Raw genomic sequence first — 21448 nt, 5'->3', positions numbered from 1 at the left:
ATTGTATCTCATATACTTTAATACAACTTATTTTCCAAAAACCTTCAAAATTGTCTGTTAGACGAATATATAAATACATAGCTGATAGGAGTATCTGATTAATTGTTTGCCGCTAATATCATTGTCTACCTATATATTGTTTTCCGGATACATGAAATTCAATTAAGATTTTGGCTGGTACTCTGACCATCGTCGCTACATTACATAGATCCGTTATAATCGGTTCCTAGAAGGAAGTTATGGAAACACTGATATCAAAACGGGAACGTAACTCGTACACGTTAGTTGCCGTCACGGTAAGTACTGAATTTTTAATTTGAGAGTGCCTTGCGAACTAAGATTGTAGAAAATGTATCATGACCATGTAGAGGAAAGATAAACAATAATAAAACATTTGAATGCTCACTGAAACATATGTATTTCTGCTTTGGAATAAAATCTAGGTTGCAATTAAAATGTTATGTGTTTTCGATACGTGTTGCTCATAATGTTTGAGTGTAGAAGCAGTACTGTTAAAGGATATGGGAAACTTGAAGTTCTGGTGGTGGATTAGATGCTAGTGCGATGATCTCACCGGAAGCGTGTTCCTTTGCCGTTTCCTTTCAGCGACTTTACAAAAATTATTAAGTCTAGGCAGTGCATGGCCGATGAATCAGTCCTTAAACCCGTATTTCCGTGTTTAAATCGATGTTAGACAACTTGTAAATCCACATAGAATGACACAGCCCTACCATTTCCAGTTACTGGACTGCAGTGGTATATGATTAGCTGTTCAAATAATATTGAGGGACCAATTATAGTATACCATCAGTTTTTGTGTACCCCCTGCCGATTCCCTCCAAATCCCCAAACAAAACAAAACCATGCACCCATAAACCCCACAAAACACCCCTTCCCTGGAGATCCCCAACAAAAACTAATTAAAAAAAAGAATAAAAAACAACAAACAAACAAAAAACACCAAGACGCGTCAAGGATATAAACAAATGCCCATATCATTCATCAATTTATTGTTTCTAACTTGATTGTTGCCAAGGGGTCCCTTACACTGTCATCTTGCTTGCGTTTTAAATTGAAGTTTCTTTAGCAATATGGTAGCCATATTTGCATGAATTGGTCTATGTTTACAAGCAGCATGATGTGATATAGTTCGTTGTCTTTGATAATCTCAATTATTTCATACATTTTTTAGTTATGTTTCTTTGAACACATGTAAAAGAGTTTCTCCTTTTTATTTGTTCAGTTTGTTGTTGTTGTTGTTGTTGTGGGGTTTAACGCCATTTTTCAGCACGATAGGCTATACATGGCGGCCAGTATTAATGGTGGAGGAAGAACCCGGAAAACCCCGGAAAGAACCACCGACCCACGAGAAGCTACTGGCAGGCTTTCTCACATGCCCACATTGGCTGAATCTTAGACTCGAACCGCCGCAGACAGAGGTGAGATGGCAGTGATCCGTAACGAAGAGCGCTTTAGACCACTCGGCCACTCAGGGCCCCCATATTTGCTTGTCAAGAAAAAATCTACAGCATTCAGTTTGTTGTAAAAATATTAAAACTACATATTTCAAGCATTGAACACAACTGAAAATCTTATTACTAAAATATGAAACCAAAAAAGGACAGTGAGAATTGATTACTTGAATTTATGTTGTGTGTGCCCCGTCTGTCAGCTTGTTTATATGAGAGCTTCCATTTAGTATGAAATGAAATAAGTTGACAGGTGTTAGGGCCCACTGGTGACAGTCAGGTTAGAAATTAGAAATTGATGAATAAAATGACTAAGCTTTTGTGCAATTTTATATATATCCTTGATGCTTTTTGTTTCTAAAATCAATAGGTGGGTACAAACAAATGGAAGAGTGCAAATACCATAGTTCTGCAATGTTTATTTTGTTTGAGCATGATGTCTTGCTATCAGGGCAAACATTGTTGTGTACTATGTCCCCAGGTAAACTTACAGGGGAACTGGATTCCAATGAATATCTTGCATGCTTAGCAGCCCATATATTAAAGCCTGACTGCATATCCTTTAACAAAATGAAGTGGTCTAATCACTTTCATCAATGTTTGTTTTTCTTTTTCTTGCTAAAGGAACGTACTTTAACTTCAGCATTCTTCTGCTACCACTATATTTCAACCAACTGAAATGTACGTCAGTGGAACTTGAAAACATGTCCACTTTTTGTGTCAGGTGTTTTGTTCACCAAGAAAAACAGATCAGAGTAGGTATAGTCTGACTACAGGAATTAGACTTTGAATCTGTGGAACAATCTTCAAAATATAGTCTCAAGTTACCTTGTCTGTCAGTTGTAGAACATGCTACATTTGTGCTCAATTTACATAGAGGAAAGATTAATTTACAAAGTTACAATCAGTTTGGTTTGGAATGTTAATTTAATCCATTCATTTTGTTGTTATTGAATCATTCATAGTAATGATGCATTTATCACATTTAAATGAGCAATTGTTGCAACTGATTGGTCAAATGATATTGATGCTATAGCCAATACTGTAACTGATTGGTTAAATGATATTGATGCTATAGCCAATACTGTAACTAACTGGTCAAATGATAATGATGCTATAGCCAATACTGTAACTGATTGGTCAAATGATATTGATGCTATAGCCAATACTGTAACTGCTGATGCAGCCCAGTAATTCAAAATGGAGATCATCAGTAGGGTTTTGTGATTCCATGTAGAACTGCAAATTGTCAAACATTGGATTTGATAGATGTAAGCTGTACTGATTACTGAACGGCCCCATCAACTCACCATAACTCAACAGCCACAAGAAATACAGGCAAACGTCTAAACATAGCCAATACAAGCCAAGTTGTGTTGTGGAAACATGTTGGCAATAATTTGTTTTGTGATTGGTGAGTGCAGATTCCATACCACTGAAATACCAATGCAAACTTGGAGGCAGATTGATCCAATTGATTGAAATGCACACTTCTTGGGTCATTTTTATATCTGTCACATCCATTGACTAACTTCACATCTTCTCTAGCGGGTTTAATTCTTGCTTGTTATTATTGAATTTTAATATTAATATATAAGTTCTGTTGAGTTGACACCAAAGTTCCACCCACAGATAATCTGATTAATCTTTTATAGGGTCAAAAAGCATTTTTCTAATTTTAATGTTAAACATTGCAGAAGAAAGACATGACATCACATATATTATAAAAATTGTTAAATGTTCAACTCTTTCCCTGGTTACATCCCACCAAATAATGTGACAAGATAATGTTTATAATCAACAATTAAATTAGTTGCGTGGAGGGCTATGGGGCAGCCTGATTGAAGTTTAATAGTTATTCTGCCAAAAACCTTGTATAAAATGACGTATACCAACAATATATTAGTTTCTGATTTTTAAAATCAGAAATGTATTGTAACCGTGAGGCTGCATATTGTTTATGTTATTTATAGCCTGGATGGCAATCATTTGGATCATACCTCAAGTGTATGTTGACAGCTGCCATGAAGGCCATTTCAGCTATTTATGAAACAAGGATATTAGATTGATCAAGATGTTATGAATAATCAAACTAGTTTTTAATTCATAATCTCTTAATCATTCAAGTCATAGAAATAGCTGAGGTGGTCAGAATAAGTTGTTTTTTTAAATATTTTACAGACATGTTTCTGGCAAGCAAAATGTATGATTTTTCTATCAATTATTCTGCCAGTTTTCACTGAAGGCATAATTTTGCCTTGCAGAAATAACATTGTTTGAAATATTTTGATATTAGATACTAAAAAGATATTCTTTATATACATATATTGCTACAGATATCTGTAGTGTATAATAATTCATTATATAGTTTCATTTCAGTCATTTGAGTTTATCATAATTAAGTTTTATGTATTTAAATTCAATGGCTGGCTTGCATTATAGTAAAGTATATGTGCAATACATGTAAAATTTCATTCATATATCGGCCGATTGCCAGGGTTGTAAACAGCTCTATCAGTCAGAGTATGCATTAGTTTGAATGGCAGTCACGAAAACATCACTTGATAATAAAAGTTCATTTGACATGTAGAGGTATCATGCATGCCCTAATTATTGATTGGCTGAATAATTAGAGAAAGTCATGACATGACTTTTAAGTGTTTCATAGTATAATGATTTAAATGTTTGGGAACCTTTTATGTGATTCAAGTTTTGTTCATTTAGAGTATGCACATAGAGACTATATAAGAGAATTAAAATGCCTATAGTCTGACTATACTTCCGATTTAAAAGACAAAAAGTACAAATGAGATAAAAGATGCACAGACCTTAGTTCATTTATTGATTTATAAGTTCAAACCTGATTATGCCCAGGTGGGACCCTAACACCATCATCGTCTGTGCTTTTCATTCCAAATAGAAGTTTTCAGTGTAAAAGATGACCTGTTCGCCAGTCATTTCCAGTTCCTGGTCAAGTCCATTTTCAGCAAAGTGGTGAATGTATGACTACACATGTATGTATGTAGAATGAAGATACTGTGTTGTCTGCTTCTGATATTTACAATGTCAAATCAAGCAAAGGAAAAGTATGAGTTACCAATTTGCCTTTCTCATGGAGTTAACAAGCAGTTTAATTTCTATGTATATCTGTGCAAAGAGATACAATTCTAAACTCTCAACATTATGTTAATTTACGGAATTATTTGGCAGTTGCCAGATAGTAAAGCTGTCATGCCACTTTTTGCCGATTATGCCAGTACCGTGTATAGCCCATTATAAAAATTGTCGATACTGATTATGAGACCGATTATTTCAAGAAACCGTCTGTTCTATAGTTAGTGAAACCACTAGCATTTGATTGACAAGAAACCATGCCCTATTTTTGTTATAACTATCAATGCCTAAAATGGGTGCATATTTATGTTATCAGTTTAAATGTGGTCTCAAGCTACCATACATATGATAACTATTTCTCACATTTTATATCCCACCTTATTTCTTATTGTTAACTCATACATGCAAATAACTCTTTACTAAATAACATATTTATTCCGAATTAGTTTTTTTTTGGTACATATGACCTGTGATATATTTCTTCATTCCTTCTTTTAATTTAATGATAGTAATCAATGCTTATATATACGGTACAGTAATGCCAGGTCAAGTTGACTCTTGTAAGTTTCATTGGCTGGAATGGAGATCATAATTTGCTTGTTATTGTTATTGTTATGGGCTTTAACGCCATTTTTCAGCACACGATAGTCTGTTCATGGCAGCCAGTATTAATGGTGGAGGAAGAACCCGGGAAAACCCAGGGAAGATCCACCGACCCACGAGAAGCTACTGGAAGCTTTCTCATATATCCACATTAGCCGAATCCTAGACTTGAACCCATGCAGACAGAGGTGAGATGGCAGTGATCCGTAACGGAGAGCGCTTTAGACCACTCGGCCACTCAGGGCCCCCATATTTGCTTGTCAAGAAAAAATCTACAGCATTCAGTGATCATTCATGGGATTTAGGAAGCAGTTCACTAACAAGCAAAGCATGTAAAGCATGGCAAAAATAAATTTCTGAACTGGTTGACGGAGATGTATTTTGTGAAGCTAGCCTGAAATGGGGAGGGGGCATTTAATTCTTGAATGTGTGAAATCGACGGTTGCATTATATGCCACTTATCTTACACTGCAAAGTACGATCAAAGGGTTTTAGTATTAAAGTGTCATTATCTAAATAAAGTTTCTTACAAAACTATTTGAAAAATAATATACATAATATAGATTTGCTTAATACCTGATGTTTCTGTTAAAAAAGAAAGACTGTAGGAAAGTAGATAATTTACATTTGATAATGCATTTATTTCAGGTGACAACAGTTAGACCTATGCACTTACGGTGATGCGCAATGCAAAGACCATGGAAGTAGTGCAAAACAGTCATGTAATGATTTATTTTGTAATATTATGGCTGTATTGCTTGTCAATAAATAACTATCCCGTCTTTTTTAATTTTCATTGATTGTTACATTATTAGTCTTGGAAAAATATTCACTACTTATTCTGGCGACATGTTTTGAAAATTGGCAACAATATATTGAGATTGGTTAATTTTTTGGCGACAACTATTTAAAAGCCAGGACCATCCCTGTAATGTGTATGCTGAAAGTTCAGCAGCCATAGGAGGCCTCATTGGCTGGTTGGCTGCTGTGATTGGGATGAGTGCATGCATGATATTGATAATTTGTTGTGAGCAGACAATCAGCAGTAGTTTACAGCAGGCGTGTTAAAATGTGTTTACTTTTAAGAATATACTGTCTTTCAATTAACCCCCCAAATCAAATGTTTATTCCTTAATTTCCACTATTTAATTCTGATTAAAAATTCAAGCCATGTCAAGATAAATGTTATGATTAAATTTATAATTTGGAAATTTGTTTATGTCAGCACCGATTATTTCTGCTGATACCGAATATACTGATTGTTACAATAATCTGCCTGATTATGAGTATGGCCGATTAATTGGTGCAGCTTTACCAAATAGGATGAACTATGTCACAGTGTTGTCTGAGGAAATGAACTCACCCATAGTGTATACAACATGGTGCCGTGTTAGTACGGAACGTCTATTAAACATGAAAGGCACAGAGAATGCCAGTGTTAGGGCCACTCTGGTCATATTCAGGTTAGAATTTATAAATCAGTGAATTAATTGCCTGTGTTCTGTGCACTTTTTGTCATGTCCAGGATGTCCATTTTTGAAATCAGTAGGGGGTACAAACAAACGAAGTATAGTCAGACTATAGTTGGGAATTTTCATTTTATAGCCAGCTTTGTAAGAACCATGAGAGGAAACTGGGATTTTCTTATAATTTGTTCGTTGGACTAGCAGAGTGGAAAACATTTAATTTAAAATATACAGTAACTGTCCGATTATGTGAAATTATTCAAGTACATGAACATTTAAATAATTCTCTCAGATTATGTAAAATTATTCAAGGTCTTTTGTGATATTGTAATTTCATGAAATTTTCCCTGAAATGAAAACTTTTCGAATTAAAAGCTCAAAGGTCAAAGTCATTTTGACTTGGAAAAGAAAGATGTTATCTGCATAATAATTTCAGTTCTCTACTGTCAACAGGTACCAGGCTTCATGGATAGCCTAAACTTGGGATGAGGATGAACCCTAATGATTTTAAGGTCAAAAGTTCATATGAGAAGGTCATTGTAAAGGAAAGAAAAAAATATTTAAACACAAAGCTCGAGTTCTCTGACAGATAACAAATTTTGTGAATGGCTTGTACTTATAGTACAGAGTATGCTACTAATTTTAGGTTCAAAAAGTCGAAGATCAAGATCTCTGCAACTGAAAGAAGAAAAATGGTCTTTAAACAAAAGCATTTCTTGATCGTCTATAGTTGCCATATTTTGTGAATGTCATACACTTGGGGTAAGGAAGAAGCCAATTGATACTGGAGTCAAATGGTCAAAAAATAAGGTCACTATGATTGAAAGAAGAAAAATGTTTTCACCTCAGTAATACTTTGTTTTTATCATCAGATCACATACCTCTACCAAACCTTGCGGATGGCTTGCACTTAAAGTAAAGGAGGGCACCTATTGATGTTGAGGTCAGAGGGACAAAGGTCAAAGTCACTATTAATGAAAAGAAGATAAATGATTTCTGCATAATAACACTATTTCTACATCACAGACCAGGACCAAGCTTTGGAATCCTATCTATTGAAGGAAGATAAATGCCCAAAAGATTTGAGATATTTACATAGAAGACTGTTAAATATGAGTAGGGCATATAGCTTGCTATTGATAGTATTTTTAAGTTTAATTAAAACCCTTAATTAATGGATACCTGTCACAATGGACATAATTTGTGATTCCTTGAGTGTCATTTAATGACAGGTTGCAGTGTGGATGTATTGCTTATGTTATTTATCCAATGTTAAGTCCTTATTTTATGATCTACCCCTCCATTTTTCAAAATATTTAATAAAGATATTTTTTATGAAACCCATATTAACCATGGCTTTTCTGTCTTTTAATTTTGATTTTGATTTAAAATGAAGATACATAAAGATACATGTGTTAAGAAAAACTTTTAGCAATAATAATTTGCACTCATGGAGTTCAGAATATATGGGCAGCTAAAAATTCAGCAAATGAGGTGAGTAGTATCAAGATTTCAAAATGGGCCTTAACCTTGTCTCACTGTAAAGCCTTAACCTTGTCTCACTGTAAAGCCTTAACCTTGTCTCACTGTAAAGCCTTAACCTTGACTCACTGTAAAGCCTTAACCTTGACTCACTAAAATATTCGTGTTTTTTAAAACTTTTTTTTTTTTTTTTTTAGCATTTCATGGAGGCTTTCCTACACAAGTGATGAGATATAAATACTTGAATCACTATGGAATTTGGGCTTGAGGCTCAAGACATTCCAGTAAAGACGGAGGGGAATACAAGTGACCTTGGAGAAGAACTATCAGAGAACCACAAAATTCATACCGAGGCGCTTTGTATGTTTGATTTAAAAAGTAGATTTTTGTCAGAGTCGTCATGGGAAGTACGTAAAATTGAACACTATGTATTGACCAACAAGCATAAGCTTATATTGTGCTCTCTCCTCATTAGCAATATTTACTCTTATAATGTAGCAGATGAAAGCATAGTATTGCAAATACTGAGCTATTATAAGAATATTGTACACACAAAATTGTAGTAATATCAAACAGTACATTTGTGGCAGAAACATATTATTTTACTCCAGCAAGACAGTTAATTACAAAAACGAGGATAAGAAAATGAAGATGTTGGCATTGACTTGGGGGTTGGAGGGTGGAGTTAGGTAATGTTGTTATTGTTTTAGGTTTATCCCCATTTCTCAGTGCAAGATATGCTTTATACATTGCAGCCAGTATAACTAGTGGAGGAACAACTGGGGGAAAAATCTGTTAAAATTGGTCCAAACCCATGTGAAGTTACTGACAGCTTTCTCACATACCCACCTTGGCTGAACCAGAGACAGTACCCAGTCATGTTCAATAATGGGGATGTAAAATGTTATCCATTCATATTCAAATGGGTTATAAGCAGTACCCAGTCATATTCAGAACAGTAACAATAATGGGGATGTAAAATGTTATCCATTCATATTCAAATGGGTTATAAACAGTACCCAGTCATATTCAGAACAGTACCCAGTCATATTCAATAATGGGGTTGTAAAGTGTTACCTAGTCATATTCATTAATAGAGTGTGAAACATTGCCAAGTCATATTTAGCAATGGTGTGTAAAGCATTACCAGGTCCAGTTCATTAATGGGGTTTTAAATGGTACACAGTCATATTCAATAATGGGTTTGTTAAGCAATATCAAATCATATTCAATAATGGGGTGTAAAGCATTACACAGTCATAAATTAGGATTATCGACAGTATCCAGTCATGTTCAGTAATGCAGTTGTGAACAGTACCAAGTCATATTTAGTCATGGGGATGTAAACAGTATCCACTAAAATTCAGTTATGGTGTTGTAAATGGTACCCATTCATATTCAGTAATGGAGTTGTAAAGTGTTTCTCAGTCAATAATTAAAACATTACCCAGTCATATTCAGTAAAGGGGTGAAAAAAATAATTAGTCATATTCAATAAGGGGGTTTGTAAAGCATTACCCATGTGAGTCCATAATATCCAATATATATATATATATATATATATATATATATATATATATATATATATATATATATATATATATATATATATATATATATATGTATATATATATGATCAATAAATAACATATTTTGCTTTCACTCAGTTACTATTGAATCATGTCACAGGTTGAAATCAATGTGGATGATTATTTGTATTCAAAAGACCCAGTAAGCTTCAACCTTGAACATTTTCTGACAGAATTTGACTGACTTATGACCCCATATTTGACAAATCAATGTACAACGTTTGTATTAGACACTTTTATGGGATTTAGATTAATAATGAATTATGCACTAAACATAACAATGCAAACAAGTCATGAAAACAAATGACAAAATGACTCAAAACTCAGAGTGTTATTTGAAAATACATCCAGACCTTAGAAGTATTAACGCTGTTATCTTGTAATGTACTAAAATTCTTGGTAAAGTGGAATTTTAAAAGGTGGGTGAGAGCTGTTGTTCAGGTAAAATACATTAGGTTTAAGAAGACATAAATCATAGTTTAAATTTATATATGCAATGGTTTACACAAATTCTGACAAAATATAAAAAAGGATCCACACATGTACTTTTCTCTCATAAGGTAACTTAGGAACTCTTGGTCCACAGGGGGGACAGAGCACAAGATAATTAAATGAAGTAAATATGTTTGTTGAGACAATGACTAAATGCCATGGATCATTGTCTGAAGCCTTTCTATTTCACAATGTGCAACATGTATTCGTTAAAGGAAACCTTGTCGATGCAGGTGTGTGGGATATATAATAGAACAGGGTTTTCCTTCCAGGTATAGTCTGTTTGACATTCTGATCACAACACAAAGACTTTCTCATTCACATCTTTTACCTCAAACAATAAATATCAGCAACACCAACATTAAGTTCACACAATCAGTGTGAAATCTAGGTGTTACTCAGAACAGTACTCTCACATTGCATCAACATGTCATGAACATATGCAAGGCTGCATATCTTGAGCTGAGATGTGTCAGCTCCATTCGCAAATATCTTTCAGTTGATGCCACTAAAACACTTGCGTGTTCATTAGTACTTTCAAGACTGGACTATTGTAACTCAATTCTGCCTGGTTCATCTCAGTATCTACTCCAGAAACTTCAAAAAGTTCAAAACACAGCTGCTCGGATCATACTTAGAGTACCACGATCAGAGCACACCTCCATGCTGCTCTGTACCCTACACTGGCTATCCATTCGATCCAGGATCAAACACAAAATTTGTTCTCTGTGCTACATTTCACTGTCGGACTCTAGTCCAACATACCTATCCGACCTCACCCATGTGTACACACCAGCAAGATATTTACACTCGTCTTATGACAATCGTATACTCATTATTCCCATAATGAAAACAAAGTCATATGGACAGCGTTCTTTTGCATACCAGGGCCCTGCAACGTGGAATGAATTGCCCATTGAACTTAGACACAAAGACATAGTAATCACATTCTTGAGGGCTCTCAAAACTCACTTATTTCAACTGCAAGTACAAACTTAAAAACCTAATATTGTTTCCTACCTTAAATATTCTCAGCATGTTTTTTTATGTTTTGTAATTTCATGGTGTTTGTTTTTGTAATCATTATATGTTTTTTCATCTTTTAGGTGTTGTCTAATGTTGTAAAGCTCTTAGAGCTTCTAAAGATTAGGCGCTATACAAAGTCCTCAATATTGTTATTATAAATGGCTTGCTCACTCATTTTGATATTAAAATTTGCTAACTTACATATGTATCTCACTGAAGTTTCTTATTATAGTTAATTAGTGAAAAGACTTGCTGGAGATGATAAATCAAAGACAGGTGGTCTCGCATAACAGGTTATGACACAATATAATCAATAAATACGTGCATGGAGATCCTGGACTTTTAAAACAGGTGGTCTTAAGACAGGTCTTACTGTACGAATAATGCTGATCCACCATCAGATATGGCCACCATTACCAAAACTAGAAGAACCTTATTTTACCAATAACTTCTCCAAAACCATTTGGCATAATGTATTCAGATCAAATCTATAGAATGCATCCTGACCTAAATGTTCTAAGTCTGTATAAATGATGCCGAATTGCTGTCAGATATGGCAGCCATTACTGAAATCTGAAACATCTTGTAATGGTTTCTTCCCAAAAAGTCGTTAATAGAATTTGACAGAAAGCATCCTTGTACCAGTCTGCCATCAAATATAGTCACTGTTACTAAAAACAGAACAACCTTGAAATGAGCCTTCTCAAAAACACTCAACAGAATTCATCCAGATTTGACAGCACCATGGCATGAAGCTCATCCATATTTATATAAGTGATGTTAACTGACCATCAGGTACCATTAATAAAAATATAAAAAAAGTTAAGTAACCTTTTCTCAAAATCGCAGCTGAAATAATAAGCATCCTGGTATAATAAAACCTTTCGGTATTGACAAATTATGCTTATATGCCAAAGAATACAGCAATCTTAAAACAACTACTTTCTTAACATGGTGAGGCAACAGTACTGGACATTTTTTAGAGAAAGGATCCTATGGACCAGCTGCTCTTGCATTTTGCTTTTATTTAGATATCTGCAGGTGGAGTGGCCATCTTGTTTTAGAATGGCACATAAGAATAATTTTGGATATAAGTTTATACAAGTTAACACACTTAAATTTTAAAGCTAATATATAAAAAAAGTCCTAATTTACATCACTTTTCTCTTCAATAAAGCCTTTGTTCCTAATAAACATAAATTTACAATGATATGATTGATGCAAATTATTCTTTCACTAATGCTATAATGCATCAGGGCTTTAAAGAATTTATACAATAAAACACGTCTTGTAAAAATAATGCTATAAGAGATCACCTGTTTTGAGAGACCAGAATCCCAATGTACAGATGATAACATTATGGCCATTTTAGGAGTGACAACTTGTCTGAGACACAATGATCTTTTGGCTGAAAGGGATGGTCTTTCAAGACAAGTTCTACTATACTTTCATTAGTTCTTTTTTTAAGTATTAGTATTCTCTGCATGTGTGTGTGTAATTTTGATTTTTTGTCAGTTTTAACAATTTTGGTCATATCAATATAATTTCTGCAGTTTGACAGTTTATAGTGATGTCGAGCACTTGGACATCAATGCTGCAGACATGTAGCATCATGTCCCACCCTGTCACATTATCCTGACACCTGGCTGACCAGTCCTAACACTAACTTCTTAATGCTGAGCACTAAGTGAGGCAACTGCTAGTACCATTTTTGTAAGTCTTTGTTATGACCTGGCCAGGGTTCTTATCCATGACCTCCCGCATCTGAGGTGGACCCTTTAACCACTTAGGCCACCAAAGTGGTCAGCCATTATTCTTGTGGAGAAGATTCATTCTGTGATTGTTTTTTCCAGACAGTGATATTGGAGCCCAAATTTCCATCCCTACCAGCAATCACATTGACATCTTTGTGCCTGAGGATGTAGCCATTGAAACAGTCATCACCACATCACCAACAAAACATAGAAAAACTGAAAATGCTAGACGAAGGAGAAGAAAGGACAGTCTCTCAGTCCATCTCTCTGACAGTGACTATCGAGATGATGCCAGTTCAGTTGTCTCTGTGGAGGATACATTCATCTGGCCTCAGTTTGAGTTGGGAAAGTCATCAAGGTACAGCAATTACAATGAGTACTATTTAAAAAGTTTTGGATCAGCAAATTTAGATTGTTTTTCAAAACCTCCATTTTACTTTAGAAACATCATTGCCATTATCCATTTGGTTTGCTGTTGAAGACATTGTCATACCATCCATCCATTCATCTGTTTTTATGAATTTATCTGTTCTTGTCAAACCATCCATCCATCCATCTGTTTGTACATTTGTCTATTTGTACATTTATCTGTTTGCACATTTATCTATCTGTACATCTATCTATTTGTACATTTATCTGTTCTTTTGTCTGTAACTCTCTTCCTTCTAAACTGGAAATAGATCAGACTTGATAGGCAATTTTTACATAATGTTATCATCTATGTGAATGTATACATTTGCTACGCCCTCCTTTGGGATCCTTTGTTAGCCAAACATTATAAATAAAGTCACTTTGTGGAACACTTAATTGATGCAGAAAATTTTGTTTTATAACCTTTGAATCATGATTTGGAAGGGGGTGGGGATAAATAATAATATTTGTAATTACTTGCTGAGACATGGAAGAAGCTCTAGTTAAAAATGATGTCCTTCCTCAATCTGAAAAAAATTCAGATTTGTACTACTGATCCTCTAGGAAGTTCCATGATTTTAGTTTGAGTTGTTTGTTCAGGATAAATCCACATTTAGACATTCATCCACCTACATCTCATTAGGAATGTAGACATGTGGATTTTTCCAGACATGCATGCTCATGTCTTCAGTGTAAGTGACTAAGTGACTGTTTATCCCAACACCAACTAAGTGACTGTTTATCCCAACACCAACTAAGTGACTGTTTATCCCAACACCAACTAAGTGACTGTTTATCCCAACACCAACTGACTAAGTGACTGTTTATCCCAACACCAACTGACTAAGTGACTGTTTATCCCAACACCAACTAAGTGACTGTTTATCCCAACACCAACTGACTAAGTGACTGTTTATCCCAACACCAACTAAGTGACTGTTTATCCCAACACCAACTGACTAAGTGACTGTTTATCCCAACACCAACTAAGTGACTGTTTATCCCAACACCAACTAAGTGACTGTTTATCCCAACACCAACTAAGTGACTGTTTATCCCAACACCAACTGACTAAGTGACTGATTATCCCAACACCAACTGATATCACATTTGTGATGGGGGTGCATCTTGCGTTGAACTACTATCAAGCACTAAAAATGGGTCATTGTAGCCAACTTGGAGGATTGACTGAAGCTCTGTATATTGTCTAGGCTCTAATTAAATAACTTTTCTCTTATTGCTGCCGATCATAATCTCTTTAGATAAATATGTTTCACACACTAAACTGGGTTGTCTATACCTATTGGGATTTATTCAGAAATGTACCAACACAATCTTGCCCAAGCTCATAATTTTATTATCAAAAGATGCAGGTGTTTCACACCAAAACTGGATCACTGTGACCTCCTTTGAGATTTTTAGAACATTGCTTAAAATGAATGTCAGAGCTCTAATTTCAATCCTTTTCTTCTGTTACTAGCAAAGTATCACTCCGGATGGATCTTGGGAAAAGGAAGAAATTATATAAAATATACCAAAGCTTAATTAATAATACCAGCTTTCCAGGTTTCATTCAAAATCTGCTTAAAACTGGAATGCTGGTTTGAATTGCAAGACTGTTTTACATAGTGCCACTAAATTTGTATTCAGAGTTCAGCATGAGAACTGAGTCACAGTAGCCTACTTTTATGCTTATATAATGCTGCTTTCAGATATTGACATATGCTACATATGGGACACAAGTGGAGTGGATAAGGGGGTGTATGTTAATTACTTATTGCCACAGAATTGGGTATAGGATATTGACTTGTGACACAGAATGGGTTTTGAGATGATAACTTATGCCACAGAATGGTGTATAAGATAATGATTTAAACCACAGAAAAAGGTATACGATATTGACTTAGACCACAGAATTTGATATAAAATAATGACTTATGCCACAGAAGGAGGACTGTTATAACATAATGACCTGCGACAGATGGGATAATGACTTAACCACAAAATATTGCACTACAGTAGTCTAATCTAAACCTAAGCCAATAATGAAAGGTGGGTCAAATTTATGCCTCAAACATTGCAGTTCAGAATTGTCAGAAGTTGATGCTGTTGCCTCTGATATTCCGTCTGCTGCCTCAGGAACAGTTGTCAATGTGTCAAAGATAGCACCTAGTAACGGAGCCATCTCGGAACGAGAAATGAATAAGAGATTGCGAGACAGGATGAAGAAAAGAGAATTGAGAACCAATCCAGAGTTTAGGTATAGTCTGTCTGTCTAGATTAAGAGTGACCACAAAGCTTCTAAAAGTTTTTTAAATATTTTTTTTAATGTTGTCTATGGTGATGATAGGAAATTAGATGCATGTATTTTTCATTCAGACAAAAGTACTTCTGAATTAGGATAGTCCATTTATATTTCTTCTTCATTAAGTTTTTTTTAAAGATTGTAAAATGCATGGTTTATGAGTACTCTTCCCTCTTATGATGAAAATGAAAACTCCAGATATTTGGGCCATGGTAGATTGATCCATAATTTTAACATGGTCTACACCAGGATAGACCCCCATGATCATTGGTGATTTCCCATACTCAGAGCAAAAATATCTTAAGAGTTTGACATTTTCAGCAATATCACATTGCTTTCATCAATGACTAATGTTGATCACATGATATATCAGTGTAATACTGCTGAAATTTACTGCTGATTTCATAGAACTCCAAGCACTGATTAAAAAACATGATTCAAACATGATGATTAATTTACTTGACAATGCAAGATATTGTTGTCATTTAGTTTTGTGAAATGGCCCTGGAAATGTTTTGGAAAAGTCACAGAAGTCCTCGAGTTTTGTGAAATGGCCCTGGAAATGCTTCAGAAAGTCATGGAGTTTGTCTTTGTCTGCAGTATCTCTGTTTTCATCAAGCCACTTGCCATATACTTGTGTCAAAAGTATTTTCTTTGAGTACTGGATTGAATTTGTCATATTCAGTGGAACCACAGTGACTCCAGAGTGAATTTCAGAATGATGGTCAAGGTCACAGTTGTAGAATAATTTGTGTTAAGGGTTCGGTTAATAAAGTATTTTTGTTTAATTCCATTTCGTAAACCTCTTTGATGGATTTGATGTCAAGATCATAATGAAAAAGCATCCAAGTCTGAAGGCCATTAGAAGTTTTTCAAATTATTTTATATTTTCCAAAATGACTGCAGACACACACTTGCCCAACAATCCTGCAAGCCCACAGGAGAATTAACCTAAATGTATTACTGGTCCTGTCCATACCCAACTAGTCCTACATGTTGTCATACAAGAAGACAAAATGCTGTGAACAATTCAATGATAAATGCAGGCAGACATGAAAGCAAGTTCTAGGTAATAAAAAATGGCCCCCACCCCCCGAAAATAAATATTTATATTGTCTGAGAATATAATAAATTTCTCTAAATTCGTCATATTGTGGCCAGAGTTTATTTACTAGGACAATGCTGTCAAGCGTATAGATGATCCAGATCTGTACATCCCTCATCTAGAGGCAGGGCATCAGAATCGGATGCTTGTATTGATGACCAGTCTGAATCATAGTGAGAATGGAAATCAGCATCATCATCCATTAACATGTCATCAATGACAGCATCAGAACTATGTCCAGGCTTCAGAGATGAGGGCATGGTATCCAATCATGAAATTCTGTCTGCAGAAAGATGGGTTCCATCAGTATATTGCTGATGAATGATTATGAGATGGCTGTTATACACTGTATATTGACCTATATGATTTTTCCCCTGCTGTGTTTAGGGTTTTAGTCTGTCATGGCTTCACAGCCCCAATTTTACATTGGGAATTGAATGTAGCATGTGTCATCACATATAAATACAGAAGAGATTTTAACGAGAGATATTATCATCTCTTGTACACAGATTATACACAAATTATTTCTTCTTATAGGTCGGTGGTTCTTCCCTGGGTTTTCCAGGGTTCTTCCTCCACCAGTTATACTGGCCACCATGTATAGCCTATCTTGTGCTGAAAAATGGCGTTAAGCCCTTGAACAACAACAACACAAGTTATTTCCCATCTAAGCTCACCCAGCAGACCAAATTACTGTGCTCTGGATTTGCAAGTGATCATTAGTAACAATTTTTTTTTCGCATTTATTCTATTATTTCTTTGAATGTGATAATATATACAAATTCTCTATTAAATTTAGTCTGCTTATTGATGCATTAGCTTGCATTAGACTGGTAGGTTGGTGACAGTTTCACATTCTGGCTGCTGATACATCCTTTAGAAGTGTGTATATATGATCAAATTTCACAGAAATAATTATACTGAAAAATGATGCTTCTCTGTCATCAGATATGGCTAAAGATAGTAAAAATAGAGAAATGTTAAAAATCTGCAGATTCTGAACATAGTTTTAAGTAAATAATATTAATGTAGACTGATAATTGTTTTGACATTCCAGAGGACTATTCTACACTATTCACTGTTAAGCATACCTCGGTATCATTGGTATTTTGATCTATAATTACAGGTTTAAAGAAAAAGAAAAGGCTAAACTCAGAATGGCAAAAAGAAGAAACAACCCAGAATACAGAGAGATAGAGAGACAAAGAGACAGAGAAAGAAGAAGACTTGCAAGGAAACAAAATGAATCTCTGCGTCAGAGGGAAAGAGAAAGGGACAGAGCTTACAAAAAGTCTCTTCGCAACTCTGATTCTCTGCAAGTGAAAGAAAATCCGGAGTTAATTTACATTTCCAATGATTCTTCTCTCTCAGGACTATCTGAATGTATAAGACTTTCAACTGAAGAGGAATTGCTTGGAGAAAGTATTCAAACTGGTTCTTGCAGCTCCTTGACAGAAAGTTTTATCAACAGAGGAAATCATTCTGAATGTCCAGTTACAACTGCACCAAATCACAAGGGAGATAATTTAATAGGGCTTGAAATGACTTGCAGTGATTTGCAGGAAAATGAGCATGTAAATGATACAGATCATGTGATTTACATTGAAAATAATTCACCTGTGATATTTACTGAAACTGGATTGGATAATACAACCAAAGAAACTGATCAGTGTAGAATCATATCAGACATAACTGGCATAAATACTGCTCCAGAAAAGATACCATTAATTGGTGCTAATGATAAAATAAATCCGGTTCCTGTTAGAATTATTCAATTACAAACAAATCTGGTAGAATAAAGACTTATGAGTGCATACTGCTTTTTCTTCCTGCATGATTTGTCTGTCTGCATGATTTGTCTGCATGAAATACATCTAAAGTTGATGCATGGTGGAGCATATGATTCAGAAATTTAAACACAGTGCTTGATTCTAACAAATCTGTAAATGTTATATGATAGCTAATTGGTTTAGGGTTGAGAGTGACAGTAACAAAATACATTTTTTTTAAAAACAACATGAAAAGTTTTATTCAGAATGATAAAGATTTTTATTGCTTAGTAATTAATAAAATAGTTCTTTTAACAACTTGTGAATAAAATTTTCAAAATAGTGTATTGAATCAGAATATATATTCAAAGTAGAACATGTCATATATATTACAATATATACATAATCCAGTGTGTCATTGTCACTCAGAGATTTCATCATGGATGATGTAAGTTTCACTATTGCTTGCAACAATATTTTACTAATACAACAATTTAAAAAAAATCTAGTTTCAGCATTGATTCTTGTTTCTTGAAATAAATGTCCCTTGTTTAAAAAAGAAAGGAATCTTGTTTTGTGCTGAATCATCAACAAAAAATCAATGCAGTGTTTTTGTGTACACATGATGGTTGTTGAAACCTATTAGAATGATTTTGTTACTGATCTTTCAGAGGCCATGTATCTGGAGAATAAAGGTAATTTACACAGAAACGTGAACAACTTTATTAGAAAAGAATTTTATTTTCAGTTTTTCCCAGTGCAGTTATAAAAGAAGTATTCTGTCATTAAATAGCCTTGTTATCTCCCCCTGGTTTTTTCCCAGCATGAATGGCATCCCCATCTTTAGATTTTTTAGGACTCTTAGTACCTTGCATCTTTGCTTATAGTGTGGTTTATGTTTTTGGAGCTGTGCAAGTTATAGAGGTAGAGGTGTGTATGTATATTACAATATATGTATAAAAAATACATCTCATATATTGCAGTATATGCACATTACAATTTGTTTATATATATATATATATATATATATATATATATATATATATATATATATATATATATATATATATATATATATAACACAGTATATGTATTTTGTGTAATATGTTACAATATATACATATTACAGTGTATCACAATGAGAACAGCAGTTTCTTGATGAAGGATGTCTGCAATTTGGTAGCAGTGGTTTGGCCTGGAACATTATTTACACATTGTTAACACATTATGTTAAAACTCCATTTGCAACAGCCAAGCAACTAGCAGGTGTTCTCAAATCTTTGACCATATGATTGCCTAAATATGGGCATGGAATGGTGAAAGACTCATGTTAAACTTTGTAGTAAATATTTTTATCAAAGTTCTAAGAAATAATAACCTTCATATTTGCCTCTGTGTCATTTGAGGAAGAAAGTGATGACAATATCATTTTGTTCATCTCGCTTGGACTGTTTTTACACTATTCTTCTGTCACTTAACTATAGAATTTGTGGTTGGACTAGAGTATGATGGAACTTACTACAGACTGACTAGACTTATATCAAGAAACAATAATGTTTGATGTGAGAAACATCAGTAACACAACTCTCTGAATACTAAAATCAGAACAAAATATTATAAAAGAAATTTTTAAGTAAAATGTATTTTTGTTCTGAATTGTACATGGTGATATAAAAATGTATTTCGCATGCAGTAAATTCAGAATTTTCAGTCTTATATGAAAAAATGTACACAGTAACATGTTTATGAGGATCATCCATTTCTAATAATGCAAATTGTAAATGTTAAGGTGAACCTCAAATTTTAGTTTTTCTCTCGGGAAGGAAAGAAGTTAGCTTTTAAAGAAATTGACTACAGATTAGAGACACTAGTTGGACTACACAGGTCAAGTGGACATGAGGGTTGAACTAATGTCGTCAGACTATGGTTGATGATCAAACTACCTGATATATACTTGCATGCTTAATTTCCCTTAACTCTCCAAACAGTAAAAGAATTTTAAATTTTGAAGGTGTTGCAGATGTGTATATTTAACTACTGGTTCATTTTGTAAAGTAATGAGGTACATATCTATCATGGAGACTTAGTAGATTGCTGCTATGTGAACTTTATTGTATTTAAAGGCACAGCAGGACAATCCAGGCTATACTGAAGATGATCCCTTCCAAATAAAAGTGAACATTTACCACTAAGATAAAAGATTAAGATGGCATAACAAGTCTTATAATGTTATAGCAATAAGATAAAGCTAGGAGAGGTAAAATCCTTAAATGGTCAAATGTTTTTGTATAACTGCATTCTTTTAAGAAAAACATTTTGTCTACATAGATATTTATCATATCACTATGGTAAAACTTTTATTTCGAACTGATTGTTTGCAAACCATTGTCAACAGAAAAGGAATAGAGTAAATTCAATCAGTTGTGTAGTAAATTTAAAGTTGAAATGTAATGTGTTTTTGAGTCATAACACATACAAGGTATGCATTACACTGGTGCTGAATGGTCTCATAATCTGGAGGTATCTATGATGATTGTAATGAAATTGTATTCAGTCATAGCTCTGATTTAATGTAAGAGATGATTATCTTGTCTCAGCTGTTTTCAGAAAAGAAGCAGATGTTTGTAATTTTTCGACAAATGTGTGTGTATTTTTGTGACAATGCATACATAACGTCCCGTAACCACATTTTGGATACTTAAAAGAGTTAGATATGAAGGTTCATACTCCACTACCAGGGGCCAGTTGCCTTAAGACAGTTTGAAAAAATGAAAGTTGTGCTTGCATTTTTATTTTACCAAATTCTTGAAGACCAACACTGAATGAGATTAATTTGTAATGGCTTACCCAGAATTTGATAAAA

General features: G+C 34.2%; 1 protein-coding gene across 8 annotated transcripts; it reads left to right on the top strand.

Moving 5' to 3' along the window:
* The first annotated feature begins 119 nt into the window (after nucleotides 1–119).
* On the top strand, nucleotides 120–18628 carry LOC149783699 (uncharacterized). 8 transcript variants are annotated; one of them, XM_089931937.1, is made up of 6 exons: nucleotides 120–296; nucleotides 7525–7595; nucleotides 8332–8494; nucleotides 13095–13353; nucleotides 15490–15666; nucleotides 17943–18628. In XM_089931937.1, the coding sequence occupies exons 3-6, from the start codon at nucleotides 8386–8388 to the stop codon at nucleotides 18613–18615; spliced, it is 1218 nt and encodes a 405-aa protein (XP_089788063.1). In that variant the 5' UTR covers nucleotides 120–296; nucleotides 7525–7595; nucleotides 8332–8385; the 3' UTR covers nucleotides 18616–18628. The 8 variants fall into 8 exon arrangements, with proteins under 8 accessions (XP_089788063.1, XP_089788062.1, XP_089788060.1 ...); XM_089931936.1 differs by having other exon boundaries at nucleotides 7525–7610; XM_089931934.1 differs by lacking the exon at nucleotides 7525–7595 and having other exon boundaries at nucleotides 121–296.
* Nucleotides 18629–21448: the final 2820 nt, after the last annotated feature.

Source organism: Sinohyriopsis cumingii, chromosome 14, assembly GCF_028554795.1.
Source record: "Sinohyriopsis cumingii isolate HCF-2022 chromosome 14, ASM2855479v2, whole genome shotgun sequence".
Classification (NCBI taxonomy): Eukaryota; Metazoa; Mollusca; class Bivalvia; order Unionida; family Unionidae; genus Sinohyriopsis; species Sinohyriopsis cumingii.
This window is presented reverse-complemented; position numbering and strand designations above follow the sequence as displayed.